The following is a 23,511-nucleotide window of genomic DNA, read 5'->3' on the forward strand; positions in this document are numbered from 1 at the left end:
CAATATTTTTCTCGAATTTAGTTCTGACACTAAATAGCTGTTTACAAATAACAAGTCTCAGTCTCTCGGTTATATATAAATCCCTTCTGGTAAACAAAATAGATTTCAAAACATTCTCTTCTTTGGGATGAATTAATTATTGCACATATATACATATATACATAATAAACAGACAAAGTTGCTCTGAATTAATTCAAAAATTATTTAATAGACCATTAAATTCACATATGTAATAGATCTTACCGAAATCCCTGAAAAACTGATATTGTGCATCTCGTCATGCACGAAATAGTACTATTTTGACCATATCAATTAATCAATCATGCATATTCAAATCCAGGAACAATGAAACCACAATTGTTTGCACATACTGGTGAAGATCAGTTCCTAAAACCACATAGCATAGTGGCACTAATAATATCAAAGTGTAAACCACACAGTGAACTTAAAGAGCGGTAGTGGTCGTGCTGCTCATGCGACATTAGTGTTGATAAACAAATAGTTTCCCACAATCCAGTGCACTTTTCTAATGAAATCCTGAGTATGAGTTTTGACCTGGGCGTCACTTGCATGAAGCATCACCAGAGACTTATTTGATACATCCCAATCACTAAAAAAAATGCCAAATTAAAGCTTGATAACCACTCAGTTTGTACGCGTTGGTGTGCACAACAGTCAAAGTCGCCATCTTTGTTTATATGAGACTCATGCATGGCGTGACAACCACAGCCCTTTAAGATGAGACCTATTTTGAGAGAAAGGTCTGATATATACCCGGTATATATAGGCTATTTGAATCTGGTATAAAAATACTGATTATATGTTTGTAGTTTTGTTCACTAATGATGCAAACATACTGTCATTCTTTGCCAGTAAATTGGATGGGGTATCATATTCTAACAGTTTACCATCACTCAGTACCAATACAATGTCTGAGTTTAAAATAGTGGTTACACGGTGCTGTGAAAAAAAAAAACACAAGTATGGCATAGATGATGTGAATATTATTACATATACAAATATCTATGAAATCACAATAAAATGATTTATGGTCTAAATATACTATAATTGTACAGGAATTAAAAATTACTAGATGTTGAATGCATGGGATTACTTACAGCAATAGTCAGGACTGTTTTATCCGCAAAAGCTTCACTGATTACGTTTTGCAAAATAACATCCTGAGGATAAAAAAATAAACAAGTTTTGTTAAGGCTGCGCCAAGTATGGGCTAAATTTAGGGTAATCGCACATGTTTGTATAATTGGCTAGACCCAATTGTTTCCATGCACGGAAGGAAAAGTGGTTAGCGCGGGCTAAGGAACGCCCAAACCTGTTAAGAATATATATACCAGTATATGTTTTTAACTTGTATTACTCAGTACAGTACCCAGGTACACATGTAAAGTATACATGTTAGTTCTATGGGTATAAATTAATAATATGAACCCAATCCAGAAAGTGAGATGGTTAAGAACAGTATAAAGTACAGAGGATCGACAAGGGGTATTTTCGTAAGCTGTAATCAATTGTTTTTATTTTCGTAAGAATGTAATTTAAATAAATAAAAAACTTAATTTCATGAACATGGGCAAGGTGTGAAGCGTAATCAGCTATTATTCATCTGTAACTCGTACAAGGATCTTATTTCCGTTGTAAGCGTATAAGGCATTTTCCACATTGCAATTGTCCTTTTGAATCCCTGTGTTAACGCGAAAAATCTTCAGTTAGCAATTGTATAGTTTAGTTGATTCTTGTATATAATGTGGATTGTTCAATGAAAATAGACGCTCTGCTTGTAGTACATAGTGTCTTTGTCATCACGAAACGATGGAAACTCCAACTATTAGGCCAAAAAAAAACAAATTTATGTTGCCCTCAAGTCGGGAAAAATTGGGTCGGTCGGTGGGATTTTTTTTTTTTTTTTTTAAACTCGTGAAAACTAAGAGTGTCCTTAATTGCCGAGGTATATGGACTTCATAGTATTCGGAACATGTCAGAGAAATACAGATCAACCCGAGGATCAAAGTCACCACTTATCCTCTGGGGATCAAACAACGGTCCGGGATCGTTAATTTTTAGAGAAAACATTTTTTACTACTTAAAATGCTGAGTTTTTAATATTTGGGCCTATTTAAAAAAATAAATAAAATAAAAAAACGCGACCTGATATTTCATATTTTGCGGTCAGTCGCTGAGGGCAACAAAACATTTTTTTGGCCTTATTGAGTGTTGATATTTCAACGGCGGAGGACTAAGTTGTTACGTATATCGTATCACACACGTTTTATATTTTATCGATTAATTATTTGTTTATTTATACTTACTAATAGCTCGTACGTTGCAAGCACATCGTATTATTTATTTAATAATTTAATATTGCACGTATTAATTCCTGGCTTGATTCGTGCGTGCGGGTAACACATACCCAGAAGATTTGTGGCAGCAGAAGAATTGTTGCACTTCAATGCATGCAAGAAAACTGAAATGCATGAGAATAATCATGGTGGACAGCAGTTGAACGGGTTGAACATAGGATTATTCATTGTGTGATATTGTTTGATTCTTTAACACAAATTATCAAATATATTAAAAAACTTTAAAATGTAATCAAGAATTGTTTTACGTGTAAAGTGTAAAAACCATTTGTTTACTGTAAATGGAACTTTCATTTCATTTCCTCCAAATATATAAAATGCCTTTTCTTTAACCTGTACAAGCGACCCCTCCCCCCCTCCATGATCATACAGAGACGGGCTAACGTTTTTTACCACTTGCTCGTGCAAACGCAACTATACAAAGCGATCAGTATGAATACATAATCCAAAAACCATCTGCGGTGCACACATGCTTACAGTGTCGTGTGCTTTTATGTGTGTAATGTGCCTGTCACGTAGTTTATATTTCTGCCACGCATAGGTAATGGTAACTGGGTAGGTCAAGCATGAATTATTAGAATACAGTCTGTATATAGTCCCTCTATCACAATAGGCGATTCGAGACCGGTGATAGAGGGACTGTGGTTTGAAGAAAAGTAAAAGTATTGTACCTGTTCTTGACGTCAACTTTTCGACTTGCGCATGCTCCATCTACTCGTCACTGTGGGCTCTGTTTACACCCTTTGGAACCGCCAGTTTCTGGGGGGAGGGTCAGTTACTGGGCGCAGTGGACGCACCTCTGCTTTCGCGGCGAGTTGGTATGCGGTGGATTTTTGGCTGTTTATATGTTCGTAATATGCCTGTAGCCTATTCTTTTCACCACCAGATCCCGTTTACAGCCCGCGCTTTCTTTCAGAAGATTGATACAAAAATAGCCACATAAAAACTGAGATTGACTCAGATTTTGTCTGTTGGCTCCAAAATTAGCGTTCATTTCCAGAAATATTGAAGTATATAAGAAAAAAGTGCAGACAAATGTACCACTTTTCTAGTGTCGACCCCATTTAGAATACTATATAATCATGACTATATATTATATAAAAACATGATACAATATATAAACATCATTTTAGGACAAACATTTTGACAACATAAAACCTGATTTGGACATTATATTTTGTAATAACAGACAAACAAATATATAACTACAACACGCATACATGTAACATGATTCCAGCTCACGTTCACGACAAGCGCGTCGCCACTACAGACTGACGTGCTCGCCACTCTATCGCCACTACAAAGACTGCCGTGCTCGCCACTCTACTATACTTACTGCCTAAAAAAGAGCCGACGGTTTTAGATATTACTGTAACACCCAAGGATTTTTAACGTACCGTTTTGTAGTCAACAGAAGATGTGGCTTCGTCCATGATGAGAATTTTACTTTCACGTAAAAATGCTCTTGCCAAACAAAATAACTGAATTTGTCCAGTGCTAAAATTATCTCCACCTTCAGTAACCATAGCATCTGAAACCAATGAATAAGAGAAAGTTATCAGTCCCGTAATTGGGGGGGGGGGGGTCGGCTTGTGCCATTGTTCGCTCAGTTGGTAAAATGTGGGATTGACACGACACTGTACTTTCCTAGTTTGGTTCATTAGATTTGTATTCAAGTTAATGATGGTATATATACTGTTTTGTTCCAAGTGTATCGACCAAATGTAGTCAACTTATTGTATTAGTACGTGTACAGGTACGGGTTGAACAGATCATTAAAAAAATGCCGAAGATTTATCACGACGAGTTATATAGGTCGACGAGCTTCTTGCAGCCAACAATTTACACCACAGTGTTGCTTCAGCACTGAAACGATGCAATGAATCATATTTTTCAAACATATGTCATACAAAATTTGCTATATTTTTAGTGGGTTCATTAAAAGGAGATGTAGTCATTGAAGTCTATTGAGACCGTTGCTAAACTGCCACTATATGCATATTATTTTACCGCCCTCTAAAAACTGATTTACAGTGAACCAAAAATGTACATACTGTAAGAAATGCCTTTGGTTAGTGCATTTAATTTGTTTGATGCAATCTTTGTGCCAACTATTTCTCATGGTAGCGATATGGGGGTACGAAAATTAGGAATTCGAGAGGATACAGACAACATTTTGCAGATATCTACTTAGCGTTAATAGTTGTACAAACAGTGTAGCGATATTGGACGAATGTGGAAGGCTGCCAATATGCTGGGGTTATTTCAAGCATTGGACCTCGTATTGATTAAATTTACTAGAAGAAAAAAATAGCTGGAACCCAAAAACATGTTATATAATGCTTAAACGATTAGACAAGACGGACAGACTTACTTGGGAAACCCACATAAATATCTACTGTTCAAATATGGTATCGGCATTGTCTGGTTTGAAAAACAAGTTGATACTGCAAATTTCCTAGAGATATTTATTCAAAGAATAACAAATTGTTGTCAGCAAGAATGGCATGCCCCAATTTCAAAATCATCCAGGCTGTGTACTTTCGGATTAAATCAAAGTAGTTTTATAACCTGTGAGATTTATTAGACTAAATAATAGACTAAAATATATACTGACGAGTTTTCGCTGTTTTGGCCATAAACATTAGGTTGAATTAAGCAGACGCACAAAACTACAGTTAGATCAATAAATGTTTTTGCAGTGACACGTTTGAATTTAGCATAGTAGAAAATGAAATTCACTTTTTGTTTTTATATGTCCATTTTCAATGATCTACGGGCTGATCTTTTGTCAATAACCCCATGCAATTATGCAAATACTGACAGTCTGGGCTTACAGTCGTCGCTACACAAACTGCCACACCATATATCAACTAGCTCTGTATCTTTTAAAAGTTTTCAAGCGACGAGATGAATATGAATCCAGCTTAACTTAGTACCATATGTTTACATGGGTGTTTTTAAAACGTGCTATGCACTTTCTTAGTACCCATTACATATTGCACGATGGGTTGAGGCCCTGTACAGAAATAAATTTATATAATACAAAATTGACTAATACTAAAATGAATAATTGTAGACAGATTTCGACATGAAATCGTGTCACTTTTATGTGTGCTAACATTTGCAAAGAGCGAAAAAACTTGTGAGTAGCCTTCTACCTTAAAATGCTTAGACAATAATGCTAAGCTACGTACAGTCTTGTCTTTCTTGTGTACAACATTTTGCCGTAGTGGATCTAGGGTGTGGGTGGGTGTGTTTGTTTGTTTGTCTGTGGGTGGGGAATGGCTCAGTACCCCTTCTCAAAAATGGTAAAATAGTTAAAAGATGTTATGTGAAATAACTTACCAACGTAACACAAAGTAAACCAATTGAATTTAAAACCGAGAATATAAAAATATCTGCAACAGAGCTCAAATACACTTTTTGAATATTATAAAATTCACACGTTTCACGTCAAATATATTATATAATTGTTGTTTTCGAACCCCATATTCAAAAGTGCTGGCTACAAGCCTGGTTATACGCGTCATGATGTACACAACTAGTTCTGATTTTAAAAGATCAACGTCCTTTTAAAAGGCGACAGTCGTCGCGCTGCGCATGTGCGACATTGGTGTTGATAAGTATAGATTTTCCCACAAGCCAAGTATGTGGTTTGACCTGGGCGCGACTTGCACTAATTACCGCCGGTGACTCCTTCCATACCTTCCAATCACCTAAAAATACCTAATTAAAGCTTGGTAACGTCCCAGTATTTGTTGATCTGCGCAATCTTTGTTTATATGAGACCCATATATCCGCACATGCGTGGCGCGACGACTACCACCCTTTAGTTAAAGTTTTGTTATTGTTTTGATACACTGTTATTGGATCGAAAATATGTGTATCACAGTCTCAGTCTCTGTGGTTGTATTGACGACTTTTGCGTGTAATATGGAATCAATTAATATAATAATAGAAGTAATTAAACAACCGAGTTAAGAGCAATCAAGCATTACATATTATGGATAAAAAAAAATAACTGATGTGATAAAACTACGCCACTGTTTCAGCTTTGTATAAATAAAATCGTATTTCCTTAAAATGTGTCTCCCATCATTCTTTGAACATAAACCATACAAGAAGTGTCAATACGTACATGCATAGGTTTTGTAAAAACAGTTATACTCTGTTATTATAAAGTAAGTGTCAGGTATAAAAATAATTACATTATAAAAATAATTACCTAATTGTCCATCCATTGTACGGACGCACTCCTTCAACTGGGCAATCTCAAGAGCGTTCCATAAATCCACACTACTATATTTATTATCGGGGTCTAAATTAAATCTGAAATTGATAACATGTAAAAATTGAACCCTCTTTACTGATAAAATGGTGCTTTATAATTTTGATGCAAACGCAGCAGATAAGCGCACTCCAAAATGGCAATTACCGACAAATGTACTGCTTTGTTGGAACAAACTCCTAGAAAGATTCTTAGTATATCTCCCGATGACTGCTGCCATATATGTCACTTACGTGTATCAACCTATAAAATCCTGCATAAATGTATTCAAATTGAACCAAACGGCGAAGCATTGATTTCTCGAAACACACAGTCAAAACAAAAACGAACTTCCCACTCTGTCAATGTTAAACTTTCCACTGATTGTGTGTTTTTTTTCAAGCGAAATATAGTATAGACAATTATTCGAAAAATTAGATTTTAAGCAGACATGAACTTCGCGATTTGTGAGACTCGATTGACGATGGCACCGAATGTGATTGTGTTTACTTCCGGTAACTTATGCCACTATTGGCATATGTTTGCCGTAAATAAATAATTTAATCATTGAAAACGTGACCAATATACGCGGCAAGTCCAATTTTGGAGCACAGACACATTATATAGCAAATGTTCTAGAGTCTATTTTGCGGTAGCGAAGCGGAGATAAAACAGTCGAAGGCAGATGGGGCATCTTCGCATCAGAGACAACACAGAGGATCTTAAGTATTGGATACCCATCGAGGACTTCTTGAATATGTTCTAAGATGAAATATCTCACCTTGCGGCCTCAACATTTCATCTCTGGTAGGAGTCCGAATACTAGGGTTTTATCTGACTTTAAACTCATCGCCCAAACCATGTTTAGATATATATTTGGGGTGAAGTCTCATTCTCACCTTTGGTGATTTCTGTCAACAATTCTGTCAAAATTTGTAATGAAAAATCTCTTTTTTTTCGACTTGAATATGCTATAAAATCCAAGAACGTTAATTACGCATTGAGTGTTGACTTGTCGTAGTTTTTAGCCATTGTTCTCATAAAAATGCTCACTGAAATTGTGGCAGGTGTAGCCCCATAGTAAAATCCTAACTTTTATACAGACACCCCAATATATCAAATATAGTAAGTAATAAAGGGGAATAGCCCTGACTAGGTCTTCTTTAGCTAACTGCTGTTTCCTAGCCATATATGTTTAAATACTGCTATTACTCATTTAGCTGTTTGTTAATTTCTATACTTATTTATTTGTATTTAGCAATTTATTTGCGCAATTTATTTATTCTTTACTTAATATAATTTTCTCTGTTACTGCATATATATGGCAATAAATTATTATAATTTTACTCGACATCTGCATAAGGTTCAACTTGAATATTCATGATCTAAATTGAAACATCACACAGCTCATGTAGCCCATTTGGCGGCGCGATTTGTTTATCAGAGAAAAACGTGATCCGTGATGTTACGTGATCTATAAAATAGTCCTACGAGAATTTATGAGAACGCAGACATTTAACAAGAGAAAACAATTCACAACCAAAAACAGAACATTTAGTATATATAAAGTCCTGCAATGGAACATTATCTTGCTATAAAATCACTATGTGTTTTTTCGTCACCTGCGCCTGCGCGGGAATTGAGTCCCAAGCGATGATAAAACACACGTTAAAACGCAAAGGCTCATGGGTAGACGCTTGTTTGTAAACATTGACACGCTATGATGACCATCTAACACATGCGCAGGTGACGACTCCCCCGCTTTAAATTCAGAACAAATAAGCTTTAATAATAATACACTATGTGCATTAACAATTATAGATGGATCATCTTACCGAATAGTTCCACAAAACAAAACAGGATCCTGTGGAATAATGGATAATCTGCTACGAAGTGTCAGCAAAGGCACTTCCGCTATATCAATACCATCAATAGTAATTCGACCTGCCATATGTGAGAAATGATTTCCTTTTTTAGTAACAAATATTGCCCTTGTTTCTTCAATGTTACAAATTATATACTTCCCATTGTTTACTGTTTTTATTGTTTTCATTATTTTTTAACATAAAAGTCATAAAGGAATGTTTCTGGCCATAGCTGATATGATAGATGCGTACCTTTGAAAACGTCAATCATTCTTAGTAATGCTAGGGTGAGCGAGGATTTTCCACAGCCCGTACGACCACATATACCAACCTTTAAGAAAAATGGCTGTGTGTTACAAACTTATTGGATGTTGAAATACACGATACCTTATTTCTGATCAAACTGGTTATATGTAAGATGAGTGACATTATATGTAAGTATATTTTCGTATTCCTATATATTTTGGCCATTTGAAAACGTACCTTAGCATGTGCTGGAATTCGAACGTTCACGTTTTTCAACACAGCGAGTGAACAGTCGCTGTACCGAGCTGACATATTTGTTATAGAAATGGTCCCATTATATGGCCAATTACCCGGTGGAGTAATAAACCCTAATAAAGTAATAAAATAAAATAGTAAACTTTGTAATTATCTGTAGAACCACTCAAATATAACATGGCGAGTTTAATATGGCAGTGAATCATTAATATTAATAGTTCCGTTACTGTTGTTTGTCATTGAAATTTAGTGACACCATTACGGTTAATAGTCATTTTATAATGAAAATGTTCAATAAATGTTAGATACCTTGATAATTCTCAGTAGCAAGATGTGTGTATTGAACAACACGTTCAACCCCATTAACATAGCTTGTGATATCTACCATATACGGCATCAGTGCACCTAAAAACTGCGATCCCTGTTGACGTTGCACAGTAAATTAATTATGCATGGGCGAGTGGCCATGCGTGCGAGCATGTGTGTGTGTGTGTGTGTGGGGGGGGGTGCGCAAGTGGTTATATTAAAGTGGATGAGTACGCGCAAAGGCACATGGGTAGACGCATGGTTTGTAAACGCCGGCGAGCTATGACCGTCTGTCACAAGCACAGGTGACCACGATTTAAATTGATTGTGTGTTATTGGCCCCATGGTCACATTGAAGTCAAGTTGTGTGAGCAAATGTTTCAAATTTTGCAATAAATTCGGACTTTCGAACCCGATGGGTAATATAAAATTAAACATTAATGTACAATTATAAAACACTCACTATTAAGCCGATGGTGATGGATAATCCCATTTCACTCGGTTTAAAATTTCCATAAACAGAAATTAGCAATGCTCCCATTCCAATTACTAATACTAGAAACATACCAATTATACTCTGTAACAGAACCACATTGAAATTAACCCTGTCTAACTAGAACCGAATCAAATCTTTTAATTAATATGGTTTAGTTTAATACTAGCTAGCTGTCCCCACAGGCTATTCCGACGCACTAAACTACGGGGATTGCATCGGATACATTTCATTCAAATGTTTAGCAATCCAAAGTATATATTCCGTTATTTTTCCTTCTCTGTTTCGGTTCAATCTGAATGCTTTCATCAGACTAGAACTCAATTAAAAAGATAGTTTTTCTTGAGATCATATCAAATCATGATATAGCAAAACTATTCACTGCCTGGGATCAAATATACTTACGTTGTTTACCGGCTTTTTCTGCTATGTCCTCGACTTTCAATGTTTGTTTTGAAAATTGACTCAAATTATCACACAAATGGGCGCATGCACCCCCTCAAAATTCCGGTAAAGAGGTGATCTATTCCAATTCAATTCGGTTTACTGTCTCTATGAGATCAATGAACCGCGTCAGTTAATCCGGATAAGTTAACTCTGTTCGAAACCACTCGGTTTTAATCCGATTTAGTTAGCGGCGCGATTTCGAACAAGATTAGCTTAAGTGGGGACAGCTGACCCAAATTCGATCCAAATCGTAAACTACATTTTTATCTAATGACTTTTGAGATCCGATTACCAAGAATACGTGGCTGATAGTATGAACATAATATAGTATACTGTAATATAACAGCTGTTGACTTACAAATCTCCACCCAATCCATTGTAATGACCTTGCGTAGTAAAGTTGACATAACGTGTTCTTGTCTAATTTATTGAGCATACATTTTTGAAATCTTTTCTCCGCTCTATGGTAAAACCAAAAAGTCAAATTTTAATATATCCAAGTACTGTGTCGTACTATAGCTTGTTGTATCAGTACTTGTATAGAGTTTTTGAAAGTTAGTTTATTTTATTGTATGTTATGATAGTGATAAGCGATTATTCAGTACAGCTCTTGAATACTAAGGTGCATATTTTGCGGTTTTCCGGGAACAATCAAACTTACCTATATGCCCTTATAGTTGGTAATCCTACAAACGTTTCAGTGAACTGTGCAAGAACTGGTGATAACGTGATACTATCCATTCTCTTAAGATCCCTGTAAATTAATTAACTGTGCATGGGTAAAACGATTTACTGTTGCATTGTGCGTATCCACTGAACCTACTAAAAAGCAGATAAACGTGATTACTTTATTATATTATAAATCATCACTATGAGAATTAGATGTTCACATGACGTCATAGGTTAAATCTCCCAAATATAACTAAAATCTTGCCATAGACACTCCTTCTCATTCCAATTGTTATCGATGACATGGATTGAAACTTTCTATTCCTATATCATTATGACTCATATTGTATAGTTAACGAATGCATTTAATTTAATTTAGCGAAGAAGGAAAATACCTTGGAAGTCCAACACCATAGTCGATGCTCACAGCTGTCACCAATGCGATGGGTATCATGAGCAGGATAAAATAAGGCGAAATAATTGCATTTACTAATATCACAGTAGCAAGTTGGACAAAAAGAGCCAGCAACCCGTTGAGAGACATCCATATTTTCTAGGGAATAAAGTAAATAAACGCAATTTAAATTCAACAATTTCTGTGCCGTTTTTAAATGTTTTTTTTTTTTTTTTTATCAATCCTATGGCTGTGATCGTATTCATAGATTGTCTCACTGATTACAGTTCGTAGAATATCTATTATTTAAGTACTGACAACAAGAATATTTCTAAAATAGATTGTTAAAATACTGGACGCGTTAAGCTTACCAAATCCACGGCCATTGTGTCATTGGAGACGCGATTAAGGATTCGGCCAACAGGTGTGGTTTCAAAAAACCGTATTGGAGCATGAGTTATCTTATAAAACAATTTACGGTATAGTCGTTTTGCAGCAGATATAGAGAATATAATGTGACATGTATTGACTAAGATCACTGCTATAATAACCAAAGAAGACAATATACCATACCATCGCAGATAAAATGTAGTCATTGTATATCTTTCACCCTATAATAAGTGTAACGAACGTTATTTCCAATGAAATGTATTATGAGATTATCACCAGATATCATATTAGTTTCACACTACTATCTCTTATTACTAAAGGCTAAAGCAGTTGTAATTGGTAGGAACAACAATGTGCTTTATGCAGATAATTCATGCAGATCATGCTATGATATTATAATTCTGAAAAAAATCTAACCGATGCTTCATAATTATGTTAACATTGATTCTTTGTATCTAACATTGATCTAATATAGACAGTAAAAAACTGATAATAACAAAATCACATACCACAGTTGTATTAGCAGATTCCTGTTCAGAGTGTGACCATGTAGATAACCACAAATTACTAGCAACATTAGCAGCAATTTGTAACAGAAATAATATCAAAAGCACACCAACTAGCGGTAACTTTATAGCACGTGCATATGAGAAAATGACGTCCCGGGATATGGTACCTATGTTGCGTTTTTCTTCAGATATCAGAGTAGCTGGACAGATGAATAATTTAACATTCACTCAATTATGTATCATTAATATGCGTTTTCATTTAAGCGGAAAGAACGCATCCATTCGTAATACACACACTAAGTATTCAGAGTCACCACAATTAAAATACAGAAGAATTAGTGAAATTATAGTGACAATTGATTACATTTTGCCTGTTATTGTTTCCTAAATACCACAGGGATACAACGTTTGTCTTCGGGAATTTCTATAAATGATGCTCTGTTCTCGAAGAACGTTTCTTAACAACAACAATTCCAGACTTTTAAACAATATTCAATATAACGACTTACTGCCTTCTTTCTTTGTCAGTTTCTGCAACGATTCTTTGGATACACATTTTTGTGTGGTTTCCAATCCACAGTTATTGTCATTATCACCTTCAGAGTCGGAAATAGTGGATACCATCATTTCCCACTGGCGATATAGCTCCTTATTTGTCTCCCGTATTTCAGCCAAATTGCCTTTGTGTGATATCTTACCATTTTCCATAAATACAATCTACACAAATATATTTTATTCAATGACATGCGTATATTCATTTGTTGCGACAATATAAAATTGTATACCATAAATACCCAACATTTTAACGTTATGCATATATTAAAGTATAGATGATGTTTTGGTACGGCAAGTTCAATCTTGAATATGTCTCAAATATGGTTTTGTTTTGTTTCACGTGTAACATTTACAATATTGTTTATCGTGTATTGTTTATTGTCTGTGATTTTTGATAGCGTGTTTTGTTCTTTTGTACAAATGTGTTAAACAGGGTGACGCACAACAAGGCCCAGTCAAGTATTTAACAATTCTAGGCATCATTACCTCAGATACTTCAGATACATAGCGTTTCAGATCAAATAGAATAAACTCCCGGACCTATTTAAATTTTATTTTTCCTCTCTAATTGAAAAATAGAAACTAAGATGAAGTCCATTTAAAACACAAATGCCCACTTGTAACCTGTATAGTGTTCTTGACATTTTAAAATCGCGTTAAAACTGCAAAAGTTTCGCAGTGTGTCTAAATATAAAGAAGCAAATAAAAACATAGTATAGGACACTGAATGCCAACGAATCTGCATCTATACCTTAATACACATGAAACTCACCATAATATTGTTTATTGTGGCAATAAATGCATTATTCCTTACCTCATCTGCATATTCCAAATGTTGAATTTGATGAGTTACCAAGATGACTGTACGGTCCTCTTTGCGTAGAAAATCAAATATCGCCTTTTCCATCACGTGTTCACCAACGTGTGCGTCGAGTGCCGATAACGGATCGTCCTGGCATAAAGATATAAAAAATGTCAAAATCTTAAGCTTAACTGTTCCCTCAACTATTGGTATTGTTGGTTAAACCTACGCTGTTGACGAGGTGTCCTACTATGCGTTCATAATTTATCCAGTAACATTCCTGTCTCAACACTGATTCAACAATAGACATTCACACATTCACAGAAAACAATGTATGACTAATACGAATATATTCGACATATATAGATTTTTAATTTGCTGATTAAAATATGTAGTATTTTAACCATGGAATTGAGACATGGAATGATGAACATTTAGTCACAGTGAAGAGAGATATAGAACGCCATGACAATATATCAATCATAGCCATTGATGCCTACCAGTAAAACTATATCTGACATACTGTACAGCGCTCTTGCCACACTGATTCGTTGTTTCTGCCCTCCACTCAAGTTTATTCCGTTTTCGCCGATTTCTGTCATGTCCCCTCCAGGCAGATTGTGGAGATCGTCATTTAGTGCGCATGCGCCAACAACAGCATTATACCTGCATTTAAAGTATTAAGCAATTTGTTACTACTCATGTGACATGTCATCTTCGCTTTGCCAGATATGAATGTTAGTTGCAACTGACTTTACTAAATACATCATATGCGGTAATCGTTTCGACAACATACAGTGACGTTATCACAAATATCATACACAATGAAAATCGTGATAATAGTTATTAATATACATCTGTCACCGTAACGCCTTAAGTTACAACGTGCCGTATTTTTGCGGTATTTTACAGGGTATTTTCATCCTACTATATGCGAATTACAAATATGGAATGATTACGCGCGTAAGGGTGCTCTTATAAAAAAAAACATGGCTGCCACGAGGGTTTGACCAGACTCCACACAAAGAAGTTCGCTGATTCTGTTCTAAACGTTTTGTATTTCGGCATTCCCATGATGTATCCTTGGAAGGAAAAGACAGTACGCCGTCGCATTGACTTCCGCTGCGCATCGGTCAATAGTGCCGCTGCACTGTCGTCGTGCATATTTTGGGGTATCCTCGTAATAACCTCATATTTCATGATCTAAATCACAGCAAGTGGATTTTTTCTCCCTCGGTAGTCTAGTTCTGGATCAGCCTTTTTTCCAAACGTGAACTTAATAAATGTTAATTATAGTATTTTCGTGATACTTTTATTTGTTGTCCAATCAGACGTTTTAAGATAATATGATTTATATAAATAAGTTTGTTATTGTTATGTCACATTTCTATCTTGGCCGTTTAGGAAATAAGTACTAGTTACTTTTGTTGAAGATAAATAACAATACATAATAATAGCATCGATGATTTTCTTTTTATCTGACATTGAACACCGATGTCACAGAATATAACGACATTTAAGATTTGTATGGGAAGTGACATAAATAATTGGGTATTTATTATTATTATTATAAATGAATTGTAATGACTGGAAGGAAACACAGTGAATATTCCACTGTTGTTTTTGTTGGCCAATGTTTGAGCATTTTTGTTGTTTTATCACGCCGTAACCTGTTCACGATTTAGTAAAGTACTAACAGCTTAACGTCTATTCAATGCCAGTGTTTGATTAGTCGATAACTAAAACCCAGCAACGTTGTATAAGTGATACTCACCTATTAGAATTGAACCTTTCCCCGAACACAATATTATCTTTTATTGAAGCATTTTGTAACCATGGTTTCTGGGCAGCGTAGGCCATGCGAGAATATTTCCTGTATAAAGACATAATATATCATTCCGTTCGTTCTACTGTTTTTTAAAACAGGTGAAAATTTCGTTTGCTGGTCCAATGCATGTTTTGATACCAAATTCAAACATTGTTTAATTCTCAGAATAGTGGCATTAGTACGCCCTCTATTTCACCTGTTGCCTTTCCCTTGTTTATGTTTGTGTGCATGCATGGACCGACCACCACTCGCGAATGGCTAGCATGAACTATTATTTGTTTTCTCTGTTGAGTGCCATTCAAACGCTTGGTCAAAGGAGAGACTGACGGAATCTTAGTATAGTGATCACTGGCATTTCACGTCTTGATTTATTTCGTGTGTATTTGGTTTGTTCTAATCGTGGTGTTTTTTAGAGAGATTTGTCTAGTTAAAGTTCCACTGCAGTGGGTGTTGTTCTTTTAGAATAGTTTGAGCTGACCAAATGGAATGCGTTTCTTTCATGCAGTTTAATAAGGGCGTAGTCGCTAACTTTGTTTGTCGTTCATGGGAACCCATTAGTAGTATAAGATCTATACTATTTGATATGTGTTTTGTGAGTGGGTCTGTATCAATCAATTAATTTGTGGTGTAATTTCATACAATTTATAATAAATTAATATTTGATCTTGTTTTATTTTTTATATGCCTCAATTGAGGATTGTTTCTTTGTAAAAAACATATTGTATACAAATTACTAGTATTGTAATCACTTTGTTTTTCCACGTGACACATAATCATATGTGTCACGTACACGCAATCAATTTAGTTACAAATCATGTGACCAAAATATAGGCTAGTATTTATAAATAACTTGTAAGTGAACACTGCCACCCACTGCCACACACTGGGTGGAAATGCAAGACTATTGACAATCTCAAGCTCTTACCGACGCGCTATCATTTCTATCTGTCGTCCATGTAAATTGTGAAAATATCAGTGTGCACAATATGTAATCGAACATGTTTAGTATAAATTGTACTCACGCTGATAAGACAGTTCCAGAAATTGTATACATTTCCCCGAGTAATGCTGAAATAATAGATGATTTCCCAGAACCAATTGACCCAATTATCATCGTGAGTGTACCTACAACATAAATGTACAGAATATTTCACAGACCACACACGCACCCACGCACGGACATTGGATAAATGTAAGTAAAACGTAGATAAATCCATTCGGCACAAGTTTCAGATAAGTAAATGAAACTCACCAACAGGAAAAGCGAGATAGGATTAGATATTCGTGAAACAGTTTGAGTTACCCAGCTGATAAGTCATTCTCAAAATGAATGTTAAGTCTAGTTCAATATATGTGCATTTAACTACTCCTCATTGATCCTTGTTTAATATTTTGTGTGTGAAAGCTGGTCTAGTACAGTTATAGAGTAAATCATAACACGCCAATTTCTCAATGATTGCATTGTCTTCACAATTTTAACACACATTATACGTTATGCATACATAACATATTATTTTGACAAAACTCACCTGTACGAAATTTAATATTAATATTAACTAAATCTGCAGCCTGATTATTCTCCCAGGAAAAGAACCCATTTTTGATCTACAGGTGCAATAATAGTATACTTAGTGATAAATGTTTTGTTACTTTACATAGAAACTCTCCAATTGTTTAAGTTCGATTTTGTTCCGAATATCAAAACAACGGCTTTTGTTTAACATAATTGAACGTGGCATATATAATGATTGTTTTTTCATATTTAAACACTATATGTGAGGTAATCTTAAACAAAGATAGATGCGATATTGTGTTATTTGCATCGAACCAGAATGATAATACGCTCACAAATAAATACTCCACAACAGTTTTTGAAATGTTTATTTTCACCTAACTACTACTAAATGTTGGCATCGCTGGTACTACCTATTTTATTTCCTTACTGCAAATTGAATGAATCCAGAAACTTTACTTGGTTTACATTGAGTATGAGCCTCATAATTTTGTTTTTAAATTTGAAAAACTCGTAAATGTTGAATGGCCAACAACAGACTATTCTGAAATATTAAAATCTATCTATTAGAATATATTAACAGTAATTCACTATATGACCACCATACAAGAAGAGGTATGAGGAAATATACTGGCCGAATATACAGAATATACAAACAAACAAGATATACTAAGCAATCACGTTGGGATATTCAAAATCATAATTTGTTGTCAATGCAAACATTTTAATTCTGGGTATACACATATTTATTTGCTATTAGGGTTTTGATTTTACTTCGCTGGTCGAACTCACTTCAAGTGAAATGTGATCTTGTACGAGATGACCCAAAACATAACTGTCAATTGACTGCATAGCTGAGACATCAGTGGTGTATAACGATGTACTATTGGTACGTTTACCATCATTCATCTGAAACAAAAATATGCATTAAAACGTATTTGAAGAAACTAAACACAAACTCAATAACTTTTCACATTCCAAATGCAAATGCTGTGTATACTGTATCAACAATGTGGCGTTAATATGTACGAAGCTGTGAACAGTGCTATATACATTAGGCTACTTCGTCTATTCCATTCAGCATAAATATATCTAATAGAGAGTTTTAAGCCTCACCTCAAACTTTTCATTCACAAAGCCATCTTCACTATTGCATACCATTGGATGTTGGTTAAATTCTTTCAAAGATAAGAAATGCTCAATTCTTGTTGTACTGGACAATGCTTCCACAAGGTATTTAGCCAAAGTAGGCAGCGTAAGAAGTGGCTGATAAAGCAGAGTTGTTAAGGCAAGTGTTGAGAATACTGTATCTGGTGTTAAAGGTGCATCGTTGAGCAGCGAATACACTACAAATATCTACGAAAAGAATAGACATTTCATTAAAAACGTTTATGCATTATGTCAAAATAATAATTAAAATTTTCAGGTATACGCCATTGTGTTAGTAAAAACAATGGCCACACGATAAACTGATTTTCAATTTTACGAGCATCTACTCTCTTGATACGAATTAATTAATGAATAACAAAACACAATGCTTACAGTAAAGGTAAGAACGACTGGTATACATTGTGACAAGATAGCTAGATGCAAATAAAAGTTATATAAGTAATTGGTCAAAATTAAAACACATACTACAAAAATAAACTAAGATAAAGTCAATTATACAATTGAAGGCCATTGCAAAGATTCATGGATTAATTATGGAAGACCAGTGTAGTTATTCACAATTCAGGTTGATACCTGTCTGTTTGAGTGTATAAATAAAAACACATATCAAATGTAGTTTATGTTCCATTGTTGTTACATAATTGTGATTAACAATGATTAAGTTTATCCACAAGGGACTTTTTTACTTTTCTGCCTTCAAATCTAACGAAGTTTTTTTAGTCTGAATTTCTCGAAGGTTTACGAACTTTTATATTTATTTACAAAATACCTACTTGAGTATAGAAATAACAATCCCACTTTAAGCTTATGCTTCATTTCTTTATTCCTTTCATTTTTAATACCGGTAGCAAATAATTGCTCCCATCCATTGAGTTTCAATAACTTAATTCCTTGTAACCATTCATTATTTTTCTTCAAACGACGGTCAGAATGAAGCTAGCAACAACAAAAAAATATTTAATAGATTTTTTAAAAACATTTCTTGTAATGAACCATTATTTGTTTTGCCTATTATTACTGGATTGCATGTAATTCGATGTGGGCATGTCACTACAACTCTGATTGGTTGGTCACTGTTTGGGCTCTATCGCACAATAGTTTCACGTTGAATGTTCATAATCTTAGTGTATCACGAATATATGCACATTGGTTACAAGGTCTGATCATCAATCACAACGACATTTAGTATTATTATAACATGATATCGTATTTTATTATTATTACGTATAAGGTTACTACCAGACTCATCAGTTGCGATTTTCTCTGCATTTCACCGAGACGGAACAAGACAGGCAATGTTAGGAGAACCACACACACACCAATGAGACCAGCCATTCCCACTTTCCAGAAGAGCAGAATACATACGAAGATTACCTGTTTGCGAAACAATTATCATTAGTATAGATATAATTTAATGATGGTGAGGTAAAAATTATTAGTTTATGCTCATGCAATAGTATCAATAATATTGATAATCAATATAATGAACATGTTAGCTAAACTGGGAGCTTTGAGGCGGAGGCGAAATTATGACTTATACGCAGAAATAATGCTCGGGAGTGTAGATATACTAGTCGGGACACACCATTTTCACATTAAATCACGTACCTAACAAATTATATATCTGTTCAGTAAAAAACTGTTCCGCTACTCACCTTGACAGGGTTAAATATCATAAGAGTAACATACAAAAAGAACCATTGGATTGCAATACCATCAACCGACATGTGATTAATAGTTTGTCCAAGAGATGAGTCTTCAGTGGCCATCGACGGTAACCGTAATGCCTTGTTATATACTCGCACCTGTGTATGGTTACAAGCAAATTATTGATCACTGAAAGTGACAAGCTGGATTGTCTGTAGTAAAATGACAAATGTTGATTTGTATTCTAATTAGTCAACAGGCATGTGACATATTGTATGTTTAGTCATATAATGTTTCCAGTCACCCAGAGTGATGCGAGTATTTGTATCCACAACACAACACAACACAACGGCCTAAAGCGACTGTATGACTACATTGGGTGAATGATTTAACCACATTTACGCACAGAAAGGTATACACAGTTAAATGATATATTGACTTGCCTGGAGTGCATTTCGTATGCATACTCCCACATCAGCAGATATACTATATAAAGCCGTTGCCGCAGTCGCTTTTAGAATAGTACTTAAGCAGATTATCAAGAGAAGGACGAATCCGTTATTACAAAATTCATCAACTGTAACATATGGGCTTTTCTAAAGAAGATACAAAACATGGACAAATTCAGTTTCCGTTGGTACGACTTTATGAATAAACAATAAATTATATTCAATTTATCTCCAATCAAACGAGGTTAATACAAAAATGTGATATAGTAGAAATAAAAGTTGTTTCGTGTGTTAGTAAACGATAGGCTCTGTTTTTGAACAAAGTCGTGTAAATCAATCAATCAATATCAATATTAATCAATCGTCCAAGATTATCTTCTTCAGGTACTCACATAATATTTTATTGTTTTATAATAGTGCTGTGTTGTAAAGTTGACAATTCCAGCAATGCATAGTGCGGGAACGAAGCTAAGTACTGCACTGGCAAGTCGAATAGTTGTTGCTGCAATAAGCTGCCAATGGTATGCACGCCAATATACTCGCCACAAAGAAGGGGTATTTCTATTATGGGCACTTCGTTCCTAATTATACGTAATAGTATGTAATATATTAATCTATTATATATATTGCGCCAAGAGATTTAACTCACAATAAAATTTATGTATGTCACCATACTCGTCAATGTGAAAGAGTTTGTATACACAATGCCTCATGTCGCAATTAATGTCGTTGACATTACATACAACATACTGCAATGAGCCGAATCCTGGTTGTGTTTTACGGTTTGTATATAACGCATGATTTACCTGTTCATATTTGTACGCGGTGTCAAATGTTTTTACTATGTGTTTACTTTCGAACCTCTCTGGCAAACAACCCAAGTCCGATAGATCAAGTGTTCTTTTGTGAGACAGCAACACTAACCAATTTACCCACCAGTTAATTATGCAGGATATAATGTTTGTATAGGACGTCGTATAGTACAGATTCGTCTTTAAAAAATCTGGTGGAATTGCTTGTTCTTGATAGTCGCTGAAAATCTGTACAACAAAAGCAATGATATATATATGAAGTGCTACAGTCGTCGCACGGCCTCAAAATTTATGTAAATAAATAATGTATTTACATGCGTTGTATATGTGAGACCCATAACGAGCACAACATGGCTGCAAGCAATGGGTGCCTTACGACTTGACTATCACAACATAAAAGGTGGGGGCATCCATTATATTTATATTATATGTACTTTTTGAAGTAATGAAAGCTAAGTGCATCTGAACTAAAACACCCTTTCAGGCCCCGTTTACATTATATTTGATTATTAGCCCTTTTAAGGTAATTTATTTACATTTCACCAAACTGCAACGAGAACGTGAATATATATAATATATTAGCTCAGCCTTCGATACGACAATTTTTAAAGAATCATTAATATGTTACTACAATTTTATCACAGGGGCATAAGATACTGTTTTCCAAGTTAAGTTTTATTTCAAAACTGGGGCTCTAAATTAGTATTCAAAAATTAGTTTCACCCGTACTTTTGTGAAAATGAATTAGTGTCTATTTTAAGCATTTTAAGACATTATTGACAGCACCCAATTTACATCGCTGTTGTTCGTGGTCTTACTTGCTTTAACACAATAATATTTATCATAATATATTTGTTTATAAAAACAACATCAACAAAAATTAATACAATTGACAATTGTTAGGTTTACACGGCGCATTTTATCTGGGCAAGAAACTCTCACCAATTAACATGAAATTATCTGTGACCCATTCGATCCAGCTCGTTCTTTACAGGGGGTCTCGTTTAGTCGGTCGGCCCATGCCAAGGCTTCTATAGGAGTTCAACTGGAAGGTTTTCATTATACATTATGCATACCACAAAAATATATCATCGATGTAAATATTTGATTTAACAAATCAGCAATAAGAATTATATTTGTCATTTCGAAAACACACATATGAAGGGAAATCCACCAAGATTCATGCCGATGATGATGATGACCAATATAAAAGCAATAAACAGTGTTGTATTGTGTAATAACACATCTATATACTGGCCTATTAAATCCAGACAACATAATACTTGTGTTCTTCCTTTGTATATGTGGTTAAACGCGCCAAATCAATTACGTTGAAAGGCATTTAGAAATTTAAGAAGTGGCAGATATATAAATATGTAGGGTCTTCTAGTAAAAAAACAATTTGTTAGAAGCAACACATCCACCTCGAGTATAAGGCCGCCACGTTGAATGAATATGGTAATCCGCCAAAATCCATGCATCAATAACTAGTAATAGCTAAAAAAAAACGCTTCTAGAATAGGGTTGTTATAACTGGCCTTACACATTCTAATAATGTTGATACACTACGACCAGTATATGGTATTCAAATTGAAAAAAAATACCTTGCATCGAATAGTATTTATTTCTGAGGCCAGACAAATTGCATACAATAGGGCCGTGATGAAACCGACATCCAGTCGTACAATAGTAACATCAGCACCAATATAATGTGTCAATCTGAGCATTTCCATAACTTGACCAATGATAGCCATGATCCAGTACAATAACAGCAACCACACAAGGTGAGGTCGATTCCAGTATTCCATGTGGTGGTAATACACCATGCTGATCAATACACTGATTAACGTCATTATTTGTGGTACGTACACAAGTGGTTTAGTGCTTCCATATCTTGAAATATCCGTGAGAAATCCTTCAGCCAGTCCAAACATTGATACCATCAGAAGTAATAGAAAGATGGTCCACTTAAATGTGTGTATAGGATAACGAAGCATAGTCCTGTAGTTATAATAACGTATATGTGTACAACATCGCATAATAAATAGATTCAGGGAAGCCACAACCGAGAAGGAAGCATGAATCAGTATTTGAAGATGATGAACTTCTTTCATTCCGTCAATATCCGCAGTCGTATTCATGCTGGTTGCTCCTTTGAATATGAGATTAAACAGTTTACTATTATTAAATGCCATTTCAAAAAACCACCACAAGTGTGTAAACGTGGTTACAACACAGGTGAATACATTCATGCATTGTGGACAATATACTATATAGAACATCACATAAACAAATTCACTGAGCAAAGCAAATGAATAACAATTCAATGCAAACATAACCTACTCCATACAATATGTGCAATAATTGAAACTTGCTTAAGTGGTATGATAACAATTACTAAAAATCCACATCCATGACAGGAATTATGAAGATAATAGTGGATAGCGACAAACTGTACGCAACAGGTGTCTTTAAAAACTCTATACCGAATGACTGCATTTTTGGCAGTAATT

At 34.8% G+C, this 23,511-nt stretch overlaps 1 protein-coding gene across 1 annotated transcript; it reads right to left on the minus strand.

The window, feature by feature from the left end:
* Window positions 1-816: 816 nt before the first annotated feature.
* Window positions 817-23,193, minus strand: LOC102808501 (ATP-binding cassette sub-family C member 8-like). Its single transcript, XM_085494059.1, is given in 28 exon segments — window positions 817-960; window positions 1,119-1,181; window positions 3,776-3,909; window positions 6,607-6,710; window positions 8,484-8,592; window positions 8,766-8,844; window positions 8,997-9,127; window positions 9,324-9,435; window positions 9,784-9,897; window positions 10,619-10,721; window positions 10,922-11,014; window positions 11,325-11,482; window positions 11,695-11,934; window positions 12,223-12,422; window positions 12,732-12,939; window positions 13,592-13,729; window positions 14,080-14,245; window positions 15,354-15,452; window positions 16,406-16,532; window positions 16,937-17,012; window positions 17,713-17,829; window positions 18,037-18,276; window positions 18,889-19,026; window positions 19,330-19,464; window positions 19,746-19,895; window positions 20,181-20,333; window positions 20,993-21,226; window positions 22,603-23,193. Coding segments are annotated over 28 exon segments (4,356 nt in total).
* Window positions 23,194-23,511: the final 318 nt, after the last annotated feature.

The sequence above is a fragment of the Saccoglossus kowalevskii genome, chromosome 19 (assembly GCF_978046115.1).
Source record: "Saccoglossus kowalevskii chromosome 19, keSacKowa6.1, whole genome shotgun sequence".
Taxonomy (NCBI): Eukaryota; Metazoa; Hemichordata; class Enteropneusta; family Harrimaniidae; genus Saccoglossus; species Saccoglossus kowalevskii.